This window comes from Oryzias latipes, chromosome 8 (genome assembly GCF_002234675.1).
Source record: "Oryzias latipes chromosome 8, ASM223467v1".
Lineage (NCBI taxonomy): Eukaryota > Metazoa > Chordata > Actinopteri > Beloniformes > Adrianichthyidae > Oryzias > Oryzias latipes.
In genome coordinates, this window is record NC_019866.2 from 19,840,524 (window position 1) to 19,865,152 (window position 24,629).

The 24,629-nt window shown below is 41.9% G+C and overlaps 1 protein-coding gene and 1 long non-coding RNA gene across 3 annotated transcripts in view; one reads left to right on the forward strand and one right to left on the reverse strand.

Annotated features, from left to right (window-relative positions):
- The window catches only part of LOC110015514, a 17,033-nt gene extending 13,396 nt beyond the window's left edge, over positions 1–3,637 (forward strand). Inside the window, exon 3 of the long non-coding RNA XR_002290730.2 lies at positions 3,494–3,637. This is a non-coding gene — a long non-coding RNA (uncharacterized LOC110015514). The remainder of the gene's footprint in view (positions 1–3,493) is intronic.
- Positions 864–24,129, reverse strand: LOC101172336 (ATP-sensitive inward rectifier potassium channel 12). Of its 2 annotated transcripts, XM_020705453.2 has the most exons (3): positions 23,842–24,129; positions 6,568–6,663; positions 864–5,101 (listed from the first exon to the last, which is right to left on the reverse strand). In XM_020705453.2, the coding sequence occupies exons 2-3, from the start codon at positions 6,588–6,590 to the stop codon at positions 3,490–3,492; spliced, it is 1,635 nt and encodes a 544-aa protein (XP_020561112.1). In that variant the 5' UTR covers positions 6,591–6,663; positions 23,842–24,129; the 3' UTR covers positions 864–3,489. The 2 variants fall into 2 exon arrangements, with proteins under 2 accessions (XP_020561112.1, XP_011477000.1); XM_011478698.2 differs by lacking the exon at positions 23,842–24,129 and having other exon boundaries at positions 6,568–8,405.
- Between the last annotated feature and the right edge of the window lie 500 nt (positions 24,130–24,629).

Consider the following 24,629-nt stretch of genomic DNA (forward strand, 5'->3'; position numbering starts at 1 on the left):
GGATGACTTTGTGCTGAATCTGAAAAAGTTTGATGTCTAGAAGGTTGAACTTTGTAAAAGTCACACTGATTTCGACAATACTATTCTTATAAATCATTAAATATAAATGAAACAGTATTAAAGCAGCATTCATCACAAGTTTTTGGAAGAATTACCTCAAACATGCATCATCCGCATCTGTGACCTGCTTGACTGTTAAAAATGTTTTGAGAAAACAAGTTATGAGAGAAATAAAGAGTGCAAAGAACAAAACAATCCAAAAAATAAAGCTGGAAGAATTTGGGGTTTTCCTAGATAATATAATTAAACTAATGAAAAGATCCAGATAGATCTCTGTTTTGTATCTCAGACAAAAAGACTTCTGTAGGTTCTGTAGTGGAAACCCCCATGTAAACTTTGAAAATATATAGTCCTCTGGTTGATCACTGCCTCGTAAAAAAATTGTGGTCATGTGACTGATGGCCTGAAAACACTATTTTGTGGTTCATTTGCACTTACTACATTTTTCCTTTTTTATTTAAATAATTTGATGTGACAGTAGCAAAAATGTTAAGCGAACACGATTTGTGTCCTCTGCTTTATTTACGAATTATGTCCTCTGAAACCCACATTTTTCTCCAACTATTTGAGTTATTAATAAACTCGCAAAGTAGTTATCTAGCTTTGAACTTTCTTTGAGGTGCTTATTTTAGGATCCTGTCCATTCAAATAACGCTGTGGACAACAGCGTGACAACAGCATGCTTAGCATCCTTTATATCACTTGAAGCGAGCAACACTAGAGAGAAATCTAAAAGTCCACATGACAAACTAAGCAGCTTTGCGAACTGGAAAACCATCCATTTAAAAAAGACAGACAAAAGCTACTGTATAAATGTTTATTTACAACATTAAAATGTACAAGAAAGAATAAAGTGCTCTTTATATATCCTTTTGTTTGTCGACAAGCTGGAAGATTATTTAAACACTGGACAATTACAGTAGCAAAAAGAAACAACTTTCCACTTCTGTTTATTTTAAAAATAACTCACTTAAAAAATTGCACAAGAAGACTGAAATTTTATGAACTGCCAGCCGGTTTTACCCTTGAAAGACATTTTACTTTTGTTTAACCCTTCTTTGAACAGGGTGGGTCTATTTGGAGCAGACAATTACATTCACACCACATCTGGATATCAGATTTCCTACAAATTCTTAAAGTAAACATTTAAATTTGAGACCTGAGATCAGATAATTTAGCCAGTAGGTGGAGAAAAGTTAATATTAAAATTAAAACATGGATGTAGAATCATTGTCAAGTTCAGAAGTGGTCTATTCTTTAAATATTCATTCGTTTAACTAAAAGTTGTAATACATTATGATAATCTGGATTCTTTATTGAATAAGAAAGTTGCCACTAATTGGTGGATTCGATACATAAAAGAGAAAATAAAGAAAGCAATTGAAATAAATATGTGTGTGCCTGTGAAATACTTTGCAAACTGTTTTTACTGCAGAGAAACAAAGGTCCATGTTCAGTATCTTCAGATTTCCCCTCCCCTCTTCTCTTAAATTCAGGATTTCCAACAAGGTCAAGAATAAAACGTTTTTAAAAAACCGCATCAAAAAACAAATATAGACAGTGACTAGAAAGACGACTAAAAGATAATGTCCACATTTTTATATCTGAACTGACCATTGTTTATACAAAACAAAAATCTAAGATATGAATGTGTGTGTGGGTTTACAATCATAGAGTAATTGTGAGTTAATATTAGAATCAATAACACAATAAGGGCTATTTGTCTATTTATGTCTCAAACATAGATAGTTGCCTATTTGATGCACAAATCAGTTTTAAGACAAAAGTAACAAAAAGTTAAAGTTCGTTGGAGTCTGACTCCAGTAAAACATCTTAAATGTTGCACCAACCCAGATGTTTTGGGATGAGACTGGGTGGGTTGCACAGGGAGATGCCTCCCCAGCAGGGCTTTGGAATCTTAAAGGGAAATACATTTTTTGTGGTTTAAGGATTTGTACATCAGCTCTGGGCTTCATTTGCTGCCCCCCCCCCCCATTGATTGCTGATTCATAGACTCAAATTAACAAAGCATGCTTTGACATTCCCTAGTAACAAAAATGTACAATAAAAGTTTCATGAGTAAAAACCTAACCCATTTGCCTCTTCCCCCTTTTAATCAGTCAAACTCAAACTGTGAACCTAAAAACAAGGAAACTCTATTTAAGTCAATGAACTCAAGTTTAAAATCATGTTAAAAAACATTTTTCTATCAAACTACTTTCTGCTTCTCTGAAGAAGCAGTTTCTATTTAATTTCATCAATGTGCAAGAATGAATCCCAAGCAGCTTCCATTACTGTTAGTTCAGCTTGAATACATCCTCTCCGCATGTGCAAATCCTGAATCATGTTGGACATTCTTAGAGATCAATCCAACAGCTTGTGCTTTTCTGTGGTTTTCCACCTTTCTACCATCAACAACTATGAGTACACTTAGGCTGCATGTTTGCTCCATGACCCGTTCAACTCAGAGGCGTTTAGTGTTTTCCTCCTGAACTCCAGTCCTTTGGCAAACAGCAACATCACAAACAAGGTTAAAAGCCACATTTCAGGATTATTTCTCTTGTCATCGACTGCCTTAAGAAACAAACCAACAAGTTAGAGAGCAAGATTCTTAAAGTTAACAAATATTCTGGGTTTTGTGGACTTTTTAAATAAAGTTCACTCAAAAATCAGACCACTCAAACATGCTGTAAGGATGGAGTGGACTCAATGCTGAAACCGTTCAGACCTTTAGTTCTGCTCTGAGAAGCACACTAAATTTGCTAGCTTTGATTGCACTTTGAATGTTTGTTTTTACTGCACCGAAAAAAAACATAGCATAAATGTGTCAAATGACTTGAATAATTTTTGCCGTTTTGCACCAAACAAAAATGTTCAATTGTCAGAGACTCTAACAAGTTTCCAGAGGAGGTGTGTAACTCAAACTGTTGCAAGAATTTTACCAAAATACCTCTTTATATGTTTACAGAATAGGGTTTTGGCAAAACAGAAATCAAATCAAGTTACTGTGACTTTATGCTTTTGTGATTTTTTGTTTTGAGACCAGAGGTTAACCCCTTAATGCCTGAATTAGTTTCTAACTATGAAAAGAAAATGTCACTTGCTTCTGAGTAGATGCTAAATGAAGGTAGGTTTGAAAAATAAGTGGCCTTATGGATATTAGGGTTATTCCAGGGGTTAAAAAGTGTTTTACCTTTACTCTGTAATTTTGCATGGCTCTTTCGGGAATTCAGTTTCATGTGTCAAACGTTTTACAGGGAACTGGAATTTGAATTTCTGAATTAAGATCACTATTTAGGGGAAAACAAATTAATTTAAGTATAAAACACGGGAAAGGCCAAAGGCGCTTCAATACTCTCACCACAGACAAAAACAAACCAATGAAACTGTCATTTCACACTTTGACTCATGAATACTTTTGTTTTACTTCTAGGTCTCCTGCTCATTTTTGTAAGTCATCGGATCAAGAGGAAAGGCAGTCTGAAGGATGTCAAACTCCATCTGGTTGTCCATGTCCAGGACACACATGACATTATGGCTTCCTGAAGTCACAGTGGAGCTGTCGTGGAACATGTTGTGGAAGTCCACTGAAGTCCTCCTCTCCTCTCCCCTCTCCAAGCCGACAATCTGTGAGGAGTCAAATATGTCTTCATCTTCCTCTCCGCAGCTCAGTGCAACCTCATTCTCGTAGCAGAAGGCGCTCAGCGTTCGCGGGATCAGGTCTTGTTTGGATCTGAAAGGTGATGCGGGAGACCCAGCAGAGGATGCTCGGCTGGCAGCTTCGTCTAGCTCTTTGGCGCTGAGGTGGGGCGTTGAGGGCACCTCGTAGGTCTTATGGAAGCGAGCATAGTCTACTTTGTAGCGTTCCCTGTCCTCGAAAATTACAGGCTCAAACCTGTGACCCCAGAAAATCTCCCTGGCGAGGTAAGAACTACGGAATTGGGTAGTCATGGCGGTGGCTTCCACCATTCCCTCCAAAATGACAACAATCTCAAAATCATCTGCTTCCAGATCAGCTTTGCTTAAAGTGTACAGAGGGCTGTCTTTGTCTATTTCATGAATTACAACCAGTGGAGATACGAGAAACAACCTATCTGTGCCTTCATCGTAGCCAACGTTGAGGTCCATCTGTTCCAGGGGGATGAACTCCCCTTCCTCTGTGACATAGGAGCGGATGAGCTGGGCACGGACGTGCGCTTCCACAATGTGGCTCTTCCGCAGGTTACCCACCCTCCACATGAGGCAGAGCTTGCTATCACGAAGGGCAATTACAGCATTTTTGGAAAACATGAGGGTTTGATTCCTCTTCTTTGGTCGAGCCATCTTGGCCATGATGGTGCCAATCATAAAAGAGTCAATGATGCAGCCAATGATGGACTGTACCACCACCGTTATAACCGCCACAGGACACTCCTCTGTAACACAGCGCCAGCCATAGCCAATAGTTGTCTGGGTTTCCATGGAGAACAGGAGTGCCCCCACAAAGCCCTGGACATGAAGGATGCAGGGTATCCTTTGAGTATGACCTCCTGCTATGTACCCAGAAGAAGGTCCATGCAGGCTGCCTGCAAGCAGTCCGTCACCTTTCTGAGTTGGGAGGTTTTCAAAGTCCCCATGTGCCAAGGAGACACTATAAAAGATTATGCCAAAAAGTAGCCAGGAGAGAAGAAAACTTATGCAAAATATAGAGAACAGGTATCTCCAGCGGATGTCCACACAGGTGGTGAAGATGTCTGCAAGGTAGCGCTGCCTCCTTTCCTCCATGTTAGTGAACACCACGTTGCATTGCCCATTCTTCTTTACAAAACGGCTCCGTATCTGATTGGACCCCCTTGTTAGAACCTTCCCATTGTAGTTGTTCATCCCTCGTTGCTCTCTGGTGCTCGGGACAACAGCAAGGGCTCCAGACCTCCTCCTGCTGTCGCCTCCTTCTGAGTCAAAGTACTGTTGGACTTTGAGGGACCCTTGGCCGTTGTGTAGGCTTAGGCTGGAGATCTTCTGTAGTTCCTCCTCAGGTATGATGTCTGACACAATGCTGTACCTGTTGAAAAGGATGGTCATCGTTAATATTTCTTTTTTAGTGCTGTAGGAAATATGCTCAAAAGATAAAACAGCTGCAAAAATCAACTTTAGTCTTAGATTCAAAGGTCAATTAACTATCCCTGGTATGCACACAACAGGTGAAAGGTGGACAAATAAAAACAACGTTAAACTGAAAATGCTCTGTTTTTTTATTTCGGCTTTTACAAAGGTTTGGCTCACACAGTTTAATGATAAGATGGAACACATTTGCCAAACTACTTTGTGAAACTATAGCCATCTAACGCTATGAAGTCTGGAGTTATGAAATTAGTCAAATTCATAATCCTAATCCTTGAAAATCCCAAACCATGATGTGAACAGACAAACATGCTAAAAACACAAAAATAGAATTTGAAAGGTTTTTGACTTCCTTCTTTTATAGAGATGTCTTCAATAATTCTCAATGCAAAACAGTTATTCAAAAGGGGCAGGGCTAAGCACTGGAACCAAGATCTACCAACATCTTAGAGCAAACCAACTTCCAATCCTAAATGATCTTTCAGATTGTATGAAAATAGGCTGTTAGTTTGTATTTGTTTTTTGCTTAGTGCTCATGCTTTGTTTTCTATTCAAGTTATATTCTGTTTTCAAGTTTTTGGCTTTCCTCACGATCACACCAGGTTTTGGTTCTATGGTACCTGAAGTTGTGAAGAAGCAAAATACACTCTGAAAAAAATGAACAGTATTAATAAAAGGTTCATGAAAATGATCCTTTAAGGAATACTTAACTTTCAACTCTGTTCTTCCTTTCTCTCATTTACTTTGAGGATTATGCGTTAACAAGGTGAGTTCAGTTTATCTAAGGATTGCTGTCATCACAGATTACAGGATTATGTCTGAGTCAGTGTCAGTCAGACAACCTGTTTAGAAACAGACAGATGTTTCAATCACTTCATCATATGTAGATAATGTTAAGTTTAATCACATAATAATCCTTTATTAGCCTAGTACCATCTCAATGAGAGTCCATCCCTTCAATGCTTTACCTTTCAATAGTTTTATGTATCTTTAACTCTTAAAAATGTTTAACTGAAACAAAAGGAAACTCTAAGGAGAGAAAACAGCATTCTAAATTCAAAAAATGATGTTTCCTGAATGCCAGAGGAGGTACATAAAGTAAATATTCAAGTTATTAAGGGTCTGCCGTTCCCTGAAGGCAGGAATTCTCTGTGTGTGAGTTCAGGACAGCACATGATGGCCTTTCAGAAGATCTGCTTGTTGTAAATATCTCTGAGCTGTGCTTGACTCATGTAACCCAAATAACAAGTCCCTTCCACCGGAACATTTCAAGACTTATTCAGACGGCAGCACAACACAGAGATCTCTCAGAACATGGTTTCATTGATCTAAATTAATACACTTTGTTTATTTTTTAAAGCTCAATTAATAGATTTTTACAAGGTTTTGTCCAGAAGTGCTTCTAACCTGTTGGATCTCCTTGTTCCCATGACTGCAAGGATCACCAGGAAAGGTCCACTGCAGGGGTGCAATCATCAGACCGTCTCAGCCAAGGCAGTTCTTCTGCAATTTAAAAGATGTCCAGGTTCAATCAGGAGTCACAATTTGATTATAAATGGGAAAGAAAGCATTTGATATATATGCTTCAAGTTAAATAAGTGAAAGTAATGACATGGAGCAGTTTCTGCTATTTATGTATATGTCTCTGTTTTAATTCAAATCTGAGCAGCTATAGATCTATCTATCCTATAGAAAAGTGATATTCGCCTGACTATCAGAGAATTTATTATAGAAAATGTTACTTTAAATCCAACAAAAACTACAATTCCCAGAACCCCTCACTCACATTTGATATCATTAAAAAGTCCCAAATGTCCTCTGTAGATATCAAAAGGGGTTAACTAAGTACTATGAAGAGGCAGTATGATTTTCAGGTGTAGAAATGTCTACTATAGAGGACAAATTTGCATTGCTGACAGTTGGCAGGGTATAAAACACTCGCAAACTGCAGTTTTTCCCATCTCAAGTTCTGTACTTGAACAGAGAAAAAGTTTATTCATTTTGTTAGTGCTTCTCCTTTTGAGGATTTTCTTTTTAAATTTTATTCAAGTAAATTGATCAAAATTACCTTTTTTTATTTCATACATTTGGCAGCATCTCTGCTGGCTCTTTTTTTCTAGTTACATTGAGTTTAACATTTATGTTGTGTTGAGTCAGTAAATTATCTGAAGGGCTCTCCTCCTGTCTGACCTGCTCTGCAGAAGATAATGAAAGCATTGTCTTGTTGTAAAACACCTCAAACCTTCGCATTTGCTGACGTTGCTGTGCTGTTAACTGTTTTAAGTGCATGATGTTACCCAACAAGCTCTTATTAACCTTGAAACAAAAGGTTATAGAATCGTGAAGCCTTCTGTCACTGACATTTTTGTTTTGTCGTTTGTTTTGATTTTTTTGCTTTGCTATTGGATGTTCCAAATTGCGTGATTTCAAAAGCCCTGATGAACTCCTAACAGACAAGGAAGACATAAAAACCACAGATTTAAGATGCTGATTGTTGAAAATCCTAAAAGGGTAAGAATTCATTTCCATGAGTATCTGCAGGTCATAAACATTTGATTGCGCACAACTCTCAGACATGAATGGATGTAAAGCTGATGATGACTTTGTCTCTGCCTCATCTTGAATCATGACTCAGCATTCGAAAAGACATGGTCTGGACTAGAATTTAACAACTGATTTGATTTTTGTGCTTTGTTTGAGAAAAGTGTATTATCTAACTCTGCTGTGGTTCTAAAGGATGTAAAAGACCGTCTTTCAGGAATCTTATGTTGTTTCAGATGGAACTTAAACAAACACTTTAAAATGTATAAAAAGGGGTACGGGGTAAGGAATCTGTCAAAAAGAAACCTATTCATGAAGACAAAGTTGTGCACAAATGAATACTTTGCAATGCAAAATTTCCCTTGTTAACTCACTGTCAAAAATACGTCACGGGGTCACAGGAAAATACATCGAGTCCCGAAGTATAGACTGTTCAAATTTGCGCATGTGTATTCAAGTTTGTTTATTAAATTAAAATAAAATAGAACTTTTAAGAATGTTATTGATCCTATAACAGGGAAATGATCTTGTTACCACAAATCTGTTGAAAGTTGAATTTGCATTTTCATGTTCAAATATCCAAATATTTAAGAAAATTTATAAAGATACTCTGATTTCACAATACAAAGATAAGAGAAGTTAAGGACCAACAGGTGTTTGAATAATTCCAAATACATGTGTGAACTTGATTGTCGTGAAATTGTCAAAGCTCTTTTAATTACAACCAATCAATATAATGCTGTGTAATGTGCAATAATGATTACTAAAATGTTTTAAATTACAACCAATAAGCTATTGATTTTCTTTACTTGATCTGCAATGTGTAGCAATAATTACCGGTACTGGTTTAATGTGATAATGTGTTCTAATAGTCAATTATTATTACATATTGGTTACGGTCACTGTTTACTGAAATCATGAATGAATGTATTCTGCAGAAAATCAATCATTAATAAGCACTTGATTTTGTACATTGAAAAGAATCTATCTAATTAGAACTGGAATAATGAAAACTATGCAAATCTATAAAATGAATTAACTCTGTGGGGGGGGGGGGGGGTGTTATTACATAAACTCGCTTCTTTCCACTCCTTTTTAAGCAATAAGTCAAGCTCTACATGACTTTAGTTAATGATCACTATATTTAATTAAGCAAATGTGACTTAACTGTGTGTTTTTTTGTGTTTCTTATCTATGCATTTCATCATCTCTGTAATGAGTTTGATAAATCTGTGTAAACATGACTTTAAACCCTCAGATTGATCAGTGGCCACCCTCATACGATTACCGCAAAAACATATTTTTCCAATTTTGTACGGAACAGTTAATTTAGTCAACATTTAAAATTCAATTTAAAATTCAAATTTATTATCTTTTACATGGAGTAATAAGTCTAAAACAGCCCTTCCTCAATTTGACTAATTTCTAGTGATTTACAGGATAAGGATTTTTCAGTGAACATCTTACCTTGTTCACTAAGTGACCATCAAGCTGTTCGTATGGATATTGTTTTATTTCCCTCACAAAATGCCAGCAAATCTTAATATTGGATATTGAATAACTAGTTACTCAAAATTACAGAAGTGCAAACAACAATTTCCAATCTTGCTATCTTCTTGATCTGTATAAAAGACCTTTTGCAGCCGTACACTCCCAGCAGATCATGTGACCATGGTCTGCTGGTTGTTAAGAGAACCTGGTCAAAGACTTAAGGTGACAGAGCCTTTGCAGCAGTGGCTCCATCCCTTGGAACTCCCTTCCTCTCAGCCTCAGATCTGCAAACTCAGTGTTTTCTTTTAAAAGCAGCTAAAAACCTATCTTTTTAAAATGGCTTTTTCATAATTCTTTTTTATATTATGTGTTTTACTGTGTTTTACTGTGAAGCACTTTGTGAAATTTATCTTGAAAGGTGCTTCACAAATAAAGTTTATCATTATTATTATTATTTATTAGCGTGTCAATTATTTAATAAACAGGGTCAACTCTACACTTACACTGAAGTCAATCTAGTTTTAGAAGATCCCTGTTTCTTTGAAGGACTTTTCAGTTCTTTCTGATGCTGTTTCCCTCAACCTCACCTATCTTTTTAAAGGAACCTCTACTCCATCTGCTCCCCAACTACAGCGTCATGTGACAGACACTGCTGTTGGAAACCTCTGCTTCTCTACTTTGAGAAATCCAAACAAAGCCGTCCAAAGACTGTTTAAGCAGGAGCTCAGAACGGAATCCCAGCCATAACTTTCTGGAATTTACTTCATGGACAAATTTGTTGGTAAAAGGCCAAACAAGCAAAGGGAAAGAGGTTTCATTCAAGATCAGACAGTAGGTTTTATCCAACAAATTAGTATATATCCAAGGGCAAAAAAAGGATATTTCTAAAAAACTGTTCTTTCTGTTTTCACTTTGAGGAAATGTTGATACATATTTTTTGGATTTGGAGATACACTGAAATAATTTGCGACAGATTAACAAATCTGACAACAACTCAAATGTATCCACACTGCTCTTAGGTTAACCAAAAATGCAGTTTAACCTAAAAAGCCCCAGAGTAATTTAAAGACTCAGGTTAACTAAAAGCAACTCAGATTAATTTAAACACTCCCAGATTAATTTAACCTTTTTCTAAGAAAACTTAAAAACATTCCGCTTAATTTAACATTCCCAATTTAAGCTTAGAATTTCTGTGGTACCTTCAGAAAACCTTCAGATTGGCTTAAACACTCAGGTTAACTGGAACTCTTTTATCTTACCTACATCCTCCTAGGTAAACTCAGGTTAACCCAATCACTCATAGGTTGTCAGAAGTCAGAGCTCTGTTTCCCACTCTGGCCACCAGCAGGAACCATCTCCAGAGTTCTCACCACACTGAGCACTGCACTGAGCCTCACTCCGTGCAAAGTATTGTTCCTGTCACTCTGTCTGCATTACAGAGTGTTATATCTGGATCTGATCTTCTGTTTCCTGACCTTGTTTTGCCTCTGACTCAGTTTGCCTGCCACCTGCCACCTGCCCCGAATCTTGCCTGGATCCTGAATATCCCTTTTACTTCTCTTATGCTGTCATGCTTGTGATTGACCCCTGCCTGACCCTGATTTAGCTTTGTGGACTTTTAGCTGGCTAATGAACCTGCTGCAATTGGAACCAGCCGTCTGCCCGTTCTTGTGACAGGTTATTTTAAAGTCCCACTCTGATCAGCTTTTGATCTATTCTAAAAGCATTCCCAGTGGTCTTTTAGTTATTATTATGCCGTTTTAACCAAAACCAGATCATAGCTTCTGCCGAGTGACAGCAGTTCATTAGAAATTCACCTCTGAATTATGAGTGGGACAGTTGGCGCTGAGTCAGTTTTCCCCCATTTAATGTCATCCATCTGTTTACACGCTCTCCTGCTAGCTTACAGCCCCTCACAACTCCAACTTAACATTGCAACAAAAATGGCAAGCATTATTGGAGCTATCTAGCCGTACAGTTTTGAGCAAGATGTCAGCTCAGATGAGGAAAATGAAGACGCATATAGATCTAATTGTCTCTAGGGCCTATATCATGCTATTCCTAAGCCTTTCAAAGTTAAATATGTATATATACATGATAATATATTTTATTACCTTTGGCACACTAAATAACATTTTTTAATTAAATATGAGTCATATTTACAGTTCATTTCCTACCTGGAAGTATGACGACTCGATCTCTGAGGAACAACCTTTCACTCTATGTGGTTGCCGCCCATTTAATGACGTCAACCTAGAGCCGGCCTCGGCAGCGTGTCTTCATCTCACCCATGAAAAAAAACAATATCTGAACCTTTGCAAAGTTGCATTTGCATATTGCAGATCACCACTGGCTCCACGGAGAAAGTGTGTGTGTGTGCATGTGTGTGGGTGTGTGTGTGCGTGTGTGTGTTAGCCTGGGGTAGCGCAGACTCTTCCTGGAAGGGGCTGTTCCCCACTTTGTTATCTCACAGTGTGAGAACCCACTCGTTTACGTGAATTGGGAGGGGCTGGTGCTCAGAGTGCATTGACTCTGACAACTGTTGTCTAGCTCTAACATGGCGACGTCCATATCGTAGAATAATAGCGACTGAATTGGCTTCATTTTGCTGGAGCCAGAAGTAAGGTATTTTCTATGGATGACATCATACGCGATCCATCCAGTTCTCTCTTATCCAGTCAATTTTTGAATCCAGAATTTTCTAACCCTGATTCTTGGCTTCTGTTAAACAGGAATTTAACTATCAGATCTGGGTCAGCAAAGACTAATTTAAATCATACTGTGCGCCGAAAGGACTGTAAGTTGTAAAGTCCCTTTTTAAGCAATGTGACTGTGAACAAAAGGATCAGAATATTTCCAAATCATAAACCATGGATGACCAGCGAAATGAAATCTCTCTTAAAAAAACAGAACACCGCCTTCAGATCAAGGTACAGAGACTGGCCCCAATACAGCTCAGCCAGACTGGCCCTAAAAAGAGGCATAAAGATGGCCAAAATGCACTACAAAAAGGAGATTGAGGACCCCTTCGCTGACAACAACCCCAGGAAGATGTGGCAGGGGATAAACCACATCACAAATCAAAGGAGCAGCAACACAGTGCCCACTGGAGTAAATGCCTCTCTGGGGGGGGAGCTAAACCATTTCTTTGCCAGGTTTGACACGCAGAGGCCCCCAGCAGATACGCCACAAACATCACCACCCCACACCAGCAGCACACTAGTACTTCAGGAACATGAAGTACGACGGGTGCTTAAGTCAACCAACCCCACAAAGGCAACGGGACCCGACGGAGTACCAGGCAAAGTACTCAGCGCATGCGCCAAAAACCAACTAGCGGAGGTCTTCACCAAAATCTTCAAGCAGTCATTACAACAGTGCAGCATCCCAGCCTGCCTCAAAACCTCCACCATAATTCCTTTTCTCAAAAAGACAGTAGCAGACAGTCTTAATGACTACAGGCCAGTTGCTCTCACACCTGTGGTCATGAAGTGTTTTGAAAGACTAATATCAAAACACATCAAAGCTAATCTTCCACCCACCTTCGACCCGCTCCAGTTCAAATTCAAATTCAAATTCAAATTTTATTTGTCACACACACACAATCATACAGCGTACAATGTGCAGTGAAATGCTTAGGCGACCGCCCGCGACCTCAAACAAGAAAGAATATCAATAGGAATAGGAAGATAGATATAAAATATAGGAATATACAAATATAAAAACATAAAAACAGAATGTCCGAATGTGTGCAAATATGCTCTAAAAGTGACATGTGAAAGTGGCTTGTGTGTATAATGTCCATGATTACTGGTTAAGAGTCCGTATCGCCTGCGGGAAGAAGCTCCTCCTCAGTCTCTCTGTGTTAGCCTTCAGAGAGCGGAATCGCTTTCCTGACCGCAACAGCGAGAACAGTCCGTTGTCGGGGTGGCTGAGGTCCTTTGTTATCTTCCTGGCCCTGGTCCAGCACCGCCTGCCGTAGATTGAGTGCAGGTCAGGGAGCTCGGTGTGGATGATGCGCTCAGCTGAACGCACCACCCTTTGGAGAGCTCGTCTGTCCTGCATGGTGCTGTTCCCGAACCAGGTTGTGATGTTTCCCGTCAGGATGCTCTCTATGGTGCAAGAGTAAAAGTTCCTAAGCACCACAGAGGGCAGTCTAAAGTCTCTCAGGCGTCTAAGGTGGTAAAGACGCTGCCGGGCCTTTTTCACCACGGTGTTGATGTGACAGGACCATGACAGGTCCTGCGTGATGTGGACACCGAGGTATCGGAAGCTGTTCACTCTCTCCACTGGGCTCTTGTCGATGACGGGGGTCTGGTAGTTCCTCTTCTGCTTTGTGGCGAAGTCCACTATCAACTCCTTTGTCTTGCTGACGTTTAGGAGGAGATTGTTCCACTCACACCAGTTTTCCAGATGTCCAATCTCCTTCAGGTAGGCCGTCTCATCATTATGCCTACCAGTTTGCCTACAAACCAAATCGCTCAACTCATGATGCTATGTCCACCGCTCTACACTCTGCCCTGAGCCACCTGGACCACCCAGGGAACTACGTAAGGCTGCTCTTTCTGGACTTCAGCTCAGCCTTCAACAACAACATCCCTGACATCCTGACAGAGAAAATGCTTCACCTGGGTCTTTCTTCCCCCATCTGCACATGGATTAAAGACTTTCTGTCAGAACGGCTACAGTCTGTCAATCTCGGACCCCACCTTTCCTCCACCATCACCATCAGCACCGGATCACCACAAGGATGTGTACTGAGCCCACTTTTCTTCCCGCTCTACACACCAGACTGCACGTCGACCCACCCCTGTAACACCATCATCAAATTTGCTGACGACACTGCTGTGGTCGGGCTCATCTCAGGGGAAGATGAGACTTACTACAGGGATGAAGTCAGCAGACTGGAAAAGTGGTTTTCAGGAAACAACCTCCACCTGAACACCAAAAAAAACCCCAAAGAAATAATCCTGGACTTCAGAAAGGGGAGAATGGACCCGCCCCTATTTTATATAGATGGGGACAGCGTGGACAGGGTCCACTGCATCGCTACCTGGGTATGCTGATCACTGAGGACCTCTCCTGGACTGCAAACACCACAGCAGCAGTAGGGAAGGCCCAGCTGCGCCTTCACTTTCTGAGAATACTAAGGAGAAACAACCTGGAGAAGAAGCTGCTGGTGACCTTCTACAGAGCCACCATAGAAAGCATCCTGACATACTGCATCACAGCCTGGTATGTAGGATGCTCGGCCGCAGACAGGAAGGCGCTGTCACGGCGGGTCAGGGGAGACAACCCAGGAGCAGGAAGAAATGACACAGATCCAAAATCCAAGTAGTAGGCTTTAATGCCAAGAGCAAACCAGCTCGAAACAGAAACATAGGTAGAACGATCCGACACAGAAACACAGAAACTTGAGCCTTAAATAGAACAGAATCATAATCAACTAATGAAAAACACCTGTGATTCTCACAGGAGAGATCACAGCAGGAAAAGAACAAAAGGCAGGCCTAACCATGACATAACCCCCCCCTCTACGTCCGGCTGCCAGACGGACGACGACTAGGCTGATCAGGGTGGACTCGATGGAAACGAGAAACAAAAGCTCGGTCGACGATGAAACGATCCGGGACCCACTGGCGATCCGCTGGACCGTAACCCTCCCAGTCGACCAGGTATTGTAAACCCGGCCCCACTCTTCTGGAAGCAAGGAGAGTTTTGACAGAGTACACCGGACCACCACCCACGATACGGGGGGCTGGAGGAGGTGCTGGGGCAGGTTGAAGGGAGGAGTCTCTGGCGGGTTTTATCTTGCACACGTGAAACACAGGATGGACTTTAAGAGAACGAGGCAGTTCCAGTTTCACGGCCACAGGGTTGATTATTTGAGAAATGGGATACGGACCAATGTAGCGGGGAAGCAGCTTCCTGGATCCCCCCTTTAACGGAATATCTGCGGAGGACAACCACACCCTGTCTCCCACCTTGTACGCAGGAGCGGCAGACCTTCGACGATTGGCCACAGCAGTGAGGCGCTCCTGGTTCTTCAGAAGTTCAAGTTTGTATTTGCTCCAAGCACGACGACAGCGCCTCACAAAAGCCGCAGGTCCAGATGAAGAAGCCAATTGTTCCTGGTGAGGAAACAGAGGGGGTTGAAAACCATAGGCTGCTTGGAAAGGTGAGTATCCCGAAGAGTTGACCAGGGAGTTGTGCGAGTATTCAGCCCATGGGAGCTGAGACGACCATGTCCTGGGATTTTTGCTGCACATGGCACGTAGAGTCGTCTCCAGGTCCTGGTTGTACCTCTCTACCTGGCCGTTAGTCTGAGGATGAAACCCAGAACTCAGACTAACCTTGATCCCAAGGAGGTTGCAAAACTCTCTCCAAAAGGCAGCGATGAATTGAGGACCACGATCTGATGTGATGTTCTGAGGTAGTCCATGTAAGCGAAACAGATGCTGAGAGACAAGTACGGCTAGTTCTTTGGCTGATGGAAGTTTTCGCAGTGGTATGGCATGAACCAATTTAGAAAAACGGTCAATGATTGTGAGAATGACCGTCTTACCTCTCGAGTTAGGTAGACCAGTAATGAAGTCCATGGCAACGTGGGACCAAGGTCTAGACGGCACAGGTAGAGGGTGGAGCAAACCAGCAGGCGGGGTCCTGGGGGTCTTGGCACTGGCACACACGGGACAAGCAGCCACAAAGGCCCTAATGTCAGAGGACATGGAGGGCCACCAGAACCGCTGGACCACCAAAAAACTGGTCCTGGTCACCCCGGGATGACAAGCCAGTCGAGAAGAATGCCCCCACTTCAGTACCAGGGTCCGTAAAAATGGAGGCACAAACAAACACCCATCTGGGCAGCCGGCAGGTATGGTGGCAGGATCGGGAACAGATGCCTTAACCTTGCGCTCCAGTGACCAGCGAGTGGTTCCTACCACCAGGTGAGGAGGGATAATGGTGGTTGCTGCAGCTGGCATCTCAGACTCCTCTGGCTGGAACTGCCGTGAGAGAGCGTCGGGCTTGACGTTCTTACTCCCTGGACGGTAGGACAGAGAAAAGTTGAATCTGTCGAAGAACAGAGCCCATCTGGCTTGGCGAGGGTTTAGACGCTTAGCAGTCCGGATGTACTCCAAGTTCTTATGGTCAGTCCACACCAAGAACGGCTGCTCAGCCCCCTCCAACCAGTGACGCCACTCCTCCAAGGCCAGTTTAACTGCTAGCAGTTCTCTGTTCCCTATGTCGTAGTTCCTCTCTGCAGGAGTGAGCTTGCAGGAGAAATACGCGCAGGGATGAACTTTATTGTCGGACGCTCTCTGTGACAAAACAGCCCCTACCCCAGACTCAGACGCATCGACCTCCACAATAAATTGTTTGGAGGGGTCAGGCTGAGTCAAAATAGGGGCCGTAGAGAAACGTCTCCTCAGCTCAGAAAACGCCTTATCAGCCTCCTTATTCCAGACAAAACGTACCTTTGCTGATGTGAGTCTATGGAGGGGTACAGCAACGCCACTGAAGCCTCTGATGAAGCGCCGGTAAAAATTGGCGAACCCGAGAAAACGTTGGAGATGTTTGCGTCCAGATGGAACAGGCCATTCTAGAACGGCCTTGACTTTAGAGTTGTCCATCTGGACACCCCCAGGGGTAACCACATGACCTAAGAACAGGGTTTGCTTAGTGTGGAACTCGCATTTCTCTGCTTTACAGTAGAGCTGGTTCTCGAGCAGGCGCTGGAGCACGGCTCTGACGTGCTGCACATGAGTGTCGAGATCTGGAGAAAAGATCAAAATGTCATCTAGATAGACAAAAACAAATCTGTTTATCATATCTTTCAGGACATCATTGATGAGACACTGGAAGACAGCCGGGGCATTAGTGAGTCCAAAAGGCATCACCAGATATTCAAAATGTCCACTTGGCGTATTGAACGCCGTCTTCCACTCATCCCCCTCCCTTACCCGAACCAGATGGTATGTGCTCCTCAGGTCCAGTTTGGAAAAGACTTGGGCCCCGCTCAACAGGTCAAAAGCGGACTGCAGCAGCGGAAGGGGATAAGTATTACGAACCGTAATGCTGTTCAAACCCCTGTAGTCTATACAAGGCCGCAGTCCTCCATCTCGCTTCCCCACAAAAAAGAAACCTGCTCCAGCAGGCGAGGAGGATGGACGGATGATCCCAGCCTGTAGACACTCCTGCAGGTAATTGTCCATAGCCTCTCGTTCCGGTGGTGACAGGGGGTAAATGTGACCCTTGGGAGGTTGGGTTCCTGGCAAGAGGTCAATAGCACAATCATAGGGACGATGGGGAGGAAGTGACTTAGCTCGGACCTTACAAAACACATTACTGAAATCATGATACACAGACGGCACATTACTGAGGTTAGGCGGCTCTGGAGACTGCTGTACTCCAACTGTGTTTCGAACGGAAGCAGAAGAGAGACAGTTCAGCAAACAATAAGAACTCCATGATAATATCCGTCCCGTAGACCAGTCAATGTGAGGGGCATGTCTGCTCAGCCAAGGGAAACCCAAAATTACTTGTGGACTCAAAGACTCCACAACATAAAAACGCATGCATTCAGTATGGTTTCCGGAAACAGAAACAGAGATATTAGCAGTACGTGAAGACACTTTGTGAATGATGGACCCATTTATAGCATGGATTACTAAAATGGGAGACAGGGGCTCCACAGGGATTTTAAGTCTGTCAACCACCTCCTGGGAGATCAGATCTCCGTCCGAACCAGAGTCAATCAGAGTCTCAATCTCCTCTTGTGCTCCTGCATGAGTCACTAAGACCTTGGTAGAAGGCCGTGAAGGAGAAGAAAAGGAAGTCTTGAAGCACACCAGCTCCCTAATTGGAGCAACCTGACGTTTACCTGGGAGGCTGCCCACGAAGTGTCCTGACTGTCCACAGTATAAACAAAGCCCCTCCTCCATGCGGCGCTGTCGTTCAGCAGGTGTGAGACGGCCGGTTCCCAGCAGCAGGGGTTCCCGGGGACAGGGGAAACCCCGTCGTGGAGTTCCGGAAAGAGTCGGGGAAACCCCTTCATGACGCGAAGGGCGAGAGCCCGAGTCGCAGCGTTGTTCACGCCCCCGTTCCCTCATCCTACGGTCGATACGCACCGCGAGACTGATCAGCCCCTCCAGATGCTCCGGAATCTCCCTCGCTGCCAGTTCATCTTTGAGAGCGTCCGAGAGTCCCAGGAGAAAAACGTCCACCAAGGCTCCGTCGGACCAGTGGGTGCTGGCAGCCAGAATCCGGAAATCCACGGCGAAGTCCGAGACGCTACGAGCCCCTTGTTGAAGGCGGAGGAGTTCTGAAGCGGCTGCTCTGTGAGACGTCGCGGGATCGAACACCGTGAGGAGTTGGACGGAAAAAACTCGAAAGGAGCGACACAGCTCCGCTTCGCGCTCCCACTCTGCCAGACCCCAACGCTTGGCTCGTCCAGTCAAGTAGCTAAGAGCAAATGCCACCTTGCTCTTTTCAGAGGGGAACTCACTCGGATTAAAATCGAAATGTAGACGACAGGAGGCGAGAAACGCCCGGCAGTCCTTAGGCGTGCCATCAAACGGCTCTGGATGACCCAGTCGGGTTTGACGGGTTGGAAACGAGGGAACTTGCTCCAGCCTAAAGAGACGCTCCTTGAGTTTTTGCATGACGAGCCTAGATCCACGCAACTCCTGCGCCAGATCCGACAGCTCCTCGCCAACGGCTGGGTCTCCTTCGGTGGAATGACCAGGTATGTCCCTCATGCACGTTCTTCCTGCTGGGTTAATCATGGTCGGATCGTAATGTCACGGCGGGTCAGGGGAGAGAACCCAGGAGCAGGAAGAAATGACACAGATCCAAAATCCAAGTAGTAGGCTTTAATGCCAAGAGCAAACCAGCTCGAAACAGAAACATAGGTAGAACGATCCGACACAGAAACACAGAAACTTGAGCCTTAAATAGAACAGAATCATAATCAACTAATGAAAAACACCTGTGATTCTCACAGGAGAGATCACAGCAGGAAAAGAACAAAAGGCAGGCCTAACCATGACAGGCGCTGCACAGGGTGATCAACACGGCCCAGAAAATCACCAGCTCCCCCCTGCCCAGCCTAGAGGACATCGCCAGGTCTCGCTACACAAGCAGACCCAAACAACTCATCAAGGACTCCCACCATCCCAACCACCACCTGTTCCAACTGCTACTGTCAAGCCCGTGGTACAGATCACACAAGGCTCGCACAAACAGACTCAAGGATAGTTTTTTCCCCAGAGCAGTCAACCTCCTAAACAAATGTGAACCTTACAAGAATAGGTAACTCGTGCAATATTAGAAGCAATATTAACAGTTCCCATGTGCAATAAAGTTTTAGAGCCAGAGAATTATGTAGGTATGTACATGTGTCAATTTCCACAGTTACACAAATTCTTTATTGTTCTTTTATAAAAGTACATTACTTATTTATATTGTTTGAACAGCTGGAGAGCACCGCAATTTCGTTGTCACAAGTTTCTTGTGTAACAATGATAATAAAGGCTTTCTGATTCTGATTAAGGATACACAGTTTAAATGTTGATTTGTGACGTGTATTTTTTTATTGTGTTCTCCTACTTCCCACTTGAAAGTTCCACTGGTTTCTTAACGACAAAGTTGTGGAATAATTTCTCGTATTCCTGAAATACTTTGTATTAAATGAAGCAACTACTGACAACAGTTTTTCATTTTTGGAAAAGATGATAAAAGTCTAACAAACAGGAAACAAGTCAAAGACAAAGACATCACAATCTGGTTGACATTCGTCTCCAGGTCTAGGTGTTCTCAACATGGCTAATCACCGTGGAAACAACAAACAAGAGGTCTCCAAAGACAGCGATGTGTGTTTGGGATGGAGGTGAGGTGGAAAACAGTTTTAAGTGGTGCTATTAGATGAATCAATGGGGAAGAAAGAGTTTTTGAAGAGAGAGATGGCGCAAAGGTCGCTGACACAACAGCTCCATTTGCTTTTAATTATATTGAAATGACTCTGAAGTGGTCACTCTTGGAAAGATGTTTTTGATTCTGCAGGAGCAAACAAATAATGGGGAGGTCAGTGTTTAACAAAACCACTTCAGTTACCAAACCCCTAAATGCACTGCAATGGATTTCTGTAAACTGTGAAGTATTTTACAGCAATATCAACAGTCAAATACTATGAAAAGGCTTTACAATATTTTACTGTAAACACCAATGAATTGTGGGAATTTACTTTGAAAAGCAGTGGATTGTGGGAATTATCCTTGTCACTACTATAATTTCCCAGTTGCTGTGAATCAGAACACATTGAGAAAAACACCCACGAAAATATGGCCAATCACAAACAGATGTGTCTTTTTTTTCATCTACTTGGACTAAGTTTAACCTGCCATTCCTAAGTACAAAGACTGTTTATTGTAAGCAAGTTCCAAACATTGTTTACATGCGTCATCACTTACTGTAAAAAATCAAGCTGACAACACAAAAGTATCCCCTGATGCCACTTGTCCTTGTTTTTTTTTATGACCATGAGGCGCACTTAAAAGTCCTAAATTTTCTCCAAAATGTATGGAGCGCCCTATGGTGACTCTGTGTTGTTGCGTGACTTTGGTAAAGAGGGTGTAGAAACGGACAGCATGAGAACGGTAAGGAGGGAAGTGTGGACGTGGAAGAAGACACCCCCCCCCGAATAGTGCAAAAGTGCAGGTATGTGCACTATGCAGAACAGCATCGTTTTGGAAACTCTGAAAATGCTGCAAAGAGACATGCTCATGAAGCACAGTTTAAACTGCAAGCTATCAGCTACGCGGAGGAACATGGGAATCGAGCAGCTACCAGATAATTCAAAATTAATCAATCCATGGTTCACAAGTGGAGGAAGCTGGAAAACAAACTCTGACAAGTCAAGAAGATGCAGCTGAGTTTTCTTGGAAATAAGGCGAGGTGGCCCGAGTTGGAAGACAGACTCAAGCGATGGATTAACGATTGGAGAACAGCTGGGAGAAACGTCTCTACAGTCACCATTTATCTGAAGGCAGTAAGGCTTGCAGAGGAAATGGACATTTAATATTTTCAAGGAGGACGGTCATGGTGCTTTCGTTTTATGAAACGCCGCCATCTATCCATCCGGGCAAGGACTACGGTGGCACAGCAACTTCCACAAGATTACAACAAAAAGCTGTCCATCTTCCGCTCCTGCTGCAATGAAAAGATTGCCAACAAACACATCCAGCCCAGCCCCATTACCAACATGGACGAAGTGCTGCTCACTTTTGACATCCCGGTGAGTCGCACTGTCAAGAAGATATGAAAGAAAGAGTGGCTGAGTGAGGTGTACGTAAAGAGACGAGATGTTTTTTTTTCCATACAACTGTGGCTGGACATTGGTGCGAACAGGGCGTTCAAAGTAGGTTTGCGAACGGCCTGGGAGTGGTGGATGATGGATGCCGAACACAGTTTTGGCGAGTTACACCACAGTTTGTGAATGGATTGCAGATGCTTGGGCTAACGTGTCTGCTTGCACTTTTCGTCGAGCTTTCGCAAAAGTCGGCGTCATTCATGAGGAGCCGCACGACAACGAGACGGACTTTGACAATGACGAAAGGGAACCTGATGTGTTTGATAGAAATTTAGCCAAGCTGTTCATTTTAGATACAGAAGATGAGGACTTTGATGGATTTTTGGATGCTGAATGATAACTGAAAAATAAAAAGTAAATCACAACTAACTCAGTTTTGCCCCCGCAGCCTTTTTTAAAAGACCCACTAGCATGCATGTTTTACTGGTATGGTTTAACGTGCCCACGCCTTAAAACCCCATGCGCCTATTGTACATGTTCAATACAGAAAAAGCACCCATAACTGAAATTGCACCCTATAATCCAGTGTGCCCCATGGTTGTGAAAATAGTGTACTTTAGGTTGTTTCATATCATAGTATTTTAGATCCGATATAATTCTTGGTGGAAAGGTATTTCTTTCATTTTTTTTAATGAAACTACCCATTGGATAATTTTACCAAAATTACAACATACACACCGTCTACTGAATATCAGCCTCACCTGTATATTGGTTGAAATGCTCTAAAGACGTTTGGTCAGTAACAATAGAATTTGTTTTTGAAATAAAGTTTGGCATGTTTTAAAGAGAACAACCATTAGACTGAGAATCCACTACTTGCTTTAGATCAACAACATCAATTTCTTTTAAAGTCATGAGATCTTAACTGTATTTGAATATAACTATTTGGAACGTGCTAAGAAAATGACAATATCTGTCATATCTGTTGCAGGATACCAGCCAAACCAATGGAGAAACACTGTAAAGTCAAACAATAAACTTCAGAAAACAGAATCACTTTAAGAAAAAAATTATTTCTGTAAAATGTATCATCATTAATAGCTGCAAAACGAGAGATGGTAATATTAGTGTAGGCACCTTTAAGGTAACTATACTGGAACTGGGCTGTTTTTTTAATTTTAACAGCAATGAATTTGAAAATTCTCATGGTCACGACTGTAACTTTGGAGGTTTTTCTCACGTTACATCAGACGTTCAGCCGACAAAAACATGGATGGGGAGATTTTCTATTTGAAATATCGCAAATTGAAACAAACAATCTTAACGCACAGTTACAACGTAAATTGACACGTTTTTTTGTGCAAATTTGTTTTCTTCTTTGAAACTAACTAACCTCGAACTAAACTTTCTCTGGTGAAGTTTTAGTTGGAAAACAAACTTATAGTGGTTACAAGAACACTCTAGGTTACCTGTTTTGGAGTCCAAACAATGATGTTATCCCCTATTTTTGTGTAAAACAGTTGTGGCTTTCCAGGCTTTCAGAAATACACCCTTAAAGGTGAAGTTACCCAGGAGGGACAAATTGCTAAGGGTCTTAATTGAATGCCTAATTCGCAATTTTGGAAGAAATTTGTGCAATTTGCTCCTATTTAAAGAAAGCACGATGGTGCAGTGGTTCACATTAGCTTCATAAGAAGAAGATCACAAGTTCAGTTTCTCATATAACTTTGTCTAAACTCAGTTTAGACACAGTGTGCCTTACTCAGTCTAAAAAACAAGTTTTTAAATTTTCAACACAACTTGAATAATTGTAGTAAACCAAACAGTTAACTTAAATATAAGCTTCACAAACAGCTGAAATAAACTAAAAATGTCAGTATGTTCTGCTTACAGTGCAGCTTCACAGATCTAGTTTTCTGCTCACATTTGATAACTTTTGCTTTCTTTGGGCATAAAATAAAGAATGTGGTAATACTGATTTAATATTTTTTCACCATAAACTTTCTTTGCAAGATTCTTTAAGACATTTCTCAAATTCTAATATACCAGCTTTGTTTGATCCTTTCTGAAATAATCAGAGCATCCCTTCTTCTCCAAGGTGCTGATTCATCCATAGCTGGGTGAACAAAAAAGTTTCAAACTTGCATTAAAACACAAAATTAACCTTCGACTCAGGGTTTAACCAGCAACACTAAGGCATGTTGAATATAGAGGTTCAGTACTTGTTTGTTTTTTTGTTGCACATTTTTAGTCAAAGTACACTAAAACTACAGAAATTTCAAGAACTCACCTTTACTATCCAGAAGTTGTTTTTTACTAGATTGACACAAAATAATACTTACATTGAAAGTTATACTTTGTTGCTTGGTTATAATAAGGAAATCCACTTTCACTCTTCAAGTCAAATTTCCCACATTCACAAGTTTTAGGACAACAGACTCTCTACTTTCCTTTTATTGAATTTTTCCAATCTTTCCTCAGTTTCTTCTTTGTTGCAGTGATTCATTTCATCCTGGTTGTGTCCCTCTTGTAATCCCTCATTGTCCTCCTCTTCCTCCTTCACTGATTATAATCCTGTATGTGTGTACTTTCCTGTGCGCGCAGACAGGCGTGCATACACCCCAGGCAGAAAATGCTGTGTCAATCCTCCCTATACAGAGCACAGGTTTGGGAGGGAGGGAGGGATGGATGGAGAGGAGAGAAACTTCAGAGCAGATACCACTTTGAGCTCTCAGCATGTGTGTAGGTGTTGAATAATGCCTGATGTGCCCATGCATCCGTTGAGTCATGAGTTCTCAGAAACTCTCATCAAGAAACAACAGAAATGGTAACAAGTGGGAGCAGCTCCTTACGCCTTTACAGGCGTAAGGAGCTGCTTCAGGTTTGAGCAGTATGGAGATGGCTGTCACTGAAAATTAGACTTTAATGTGATTTGTTCTTCTTACAAAAGGACAAAATTGAATTCAAGATAATGAGGCTCAAGCAATTTTCTCTTTCATTATGTGAGAAAATAGTTTTTGTTTTTTTTTTCAAAAAAATATCTCACGTAAAGAAACCTTGCTAGGTCATCATTACAGTTATACACTCTAAGGGGCTTTGACTGATCCTTTCAGATTTCTGTTCAAGTTTC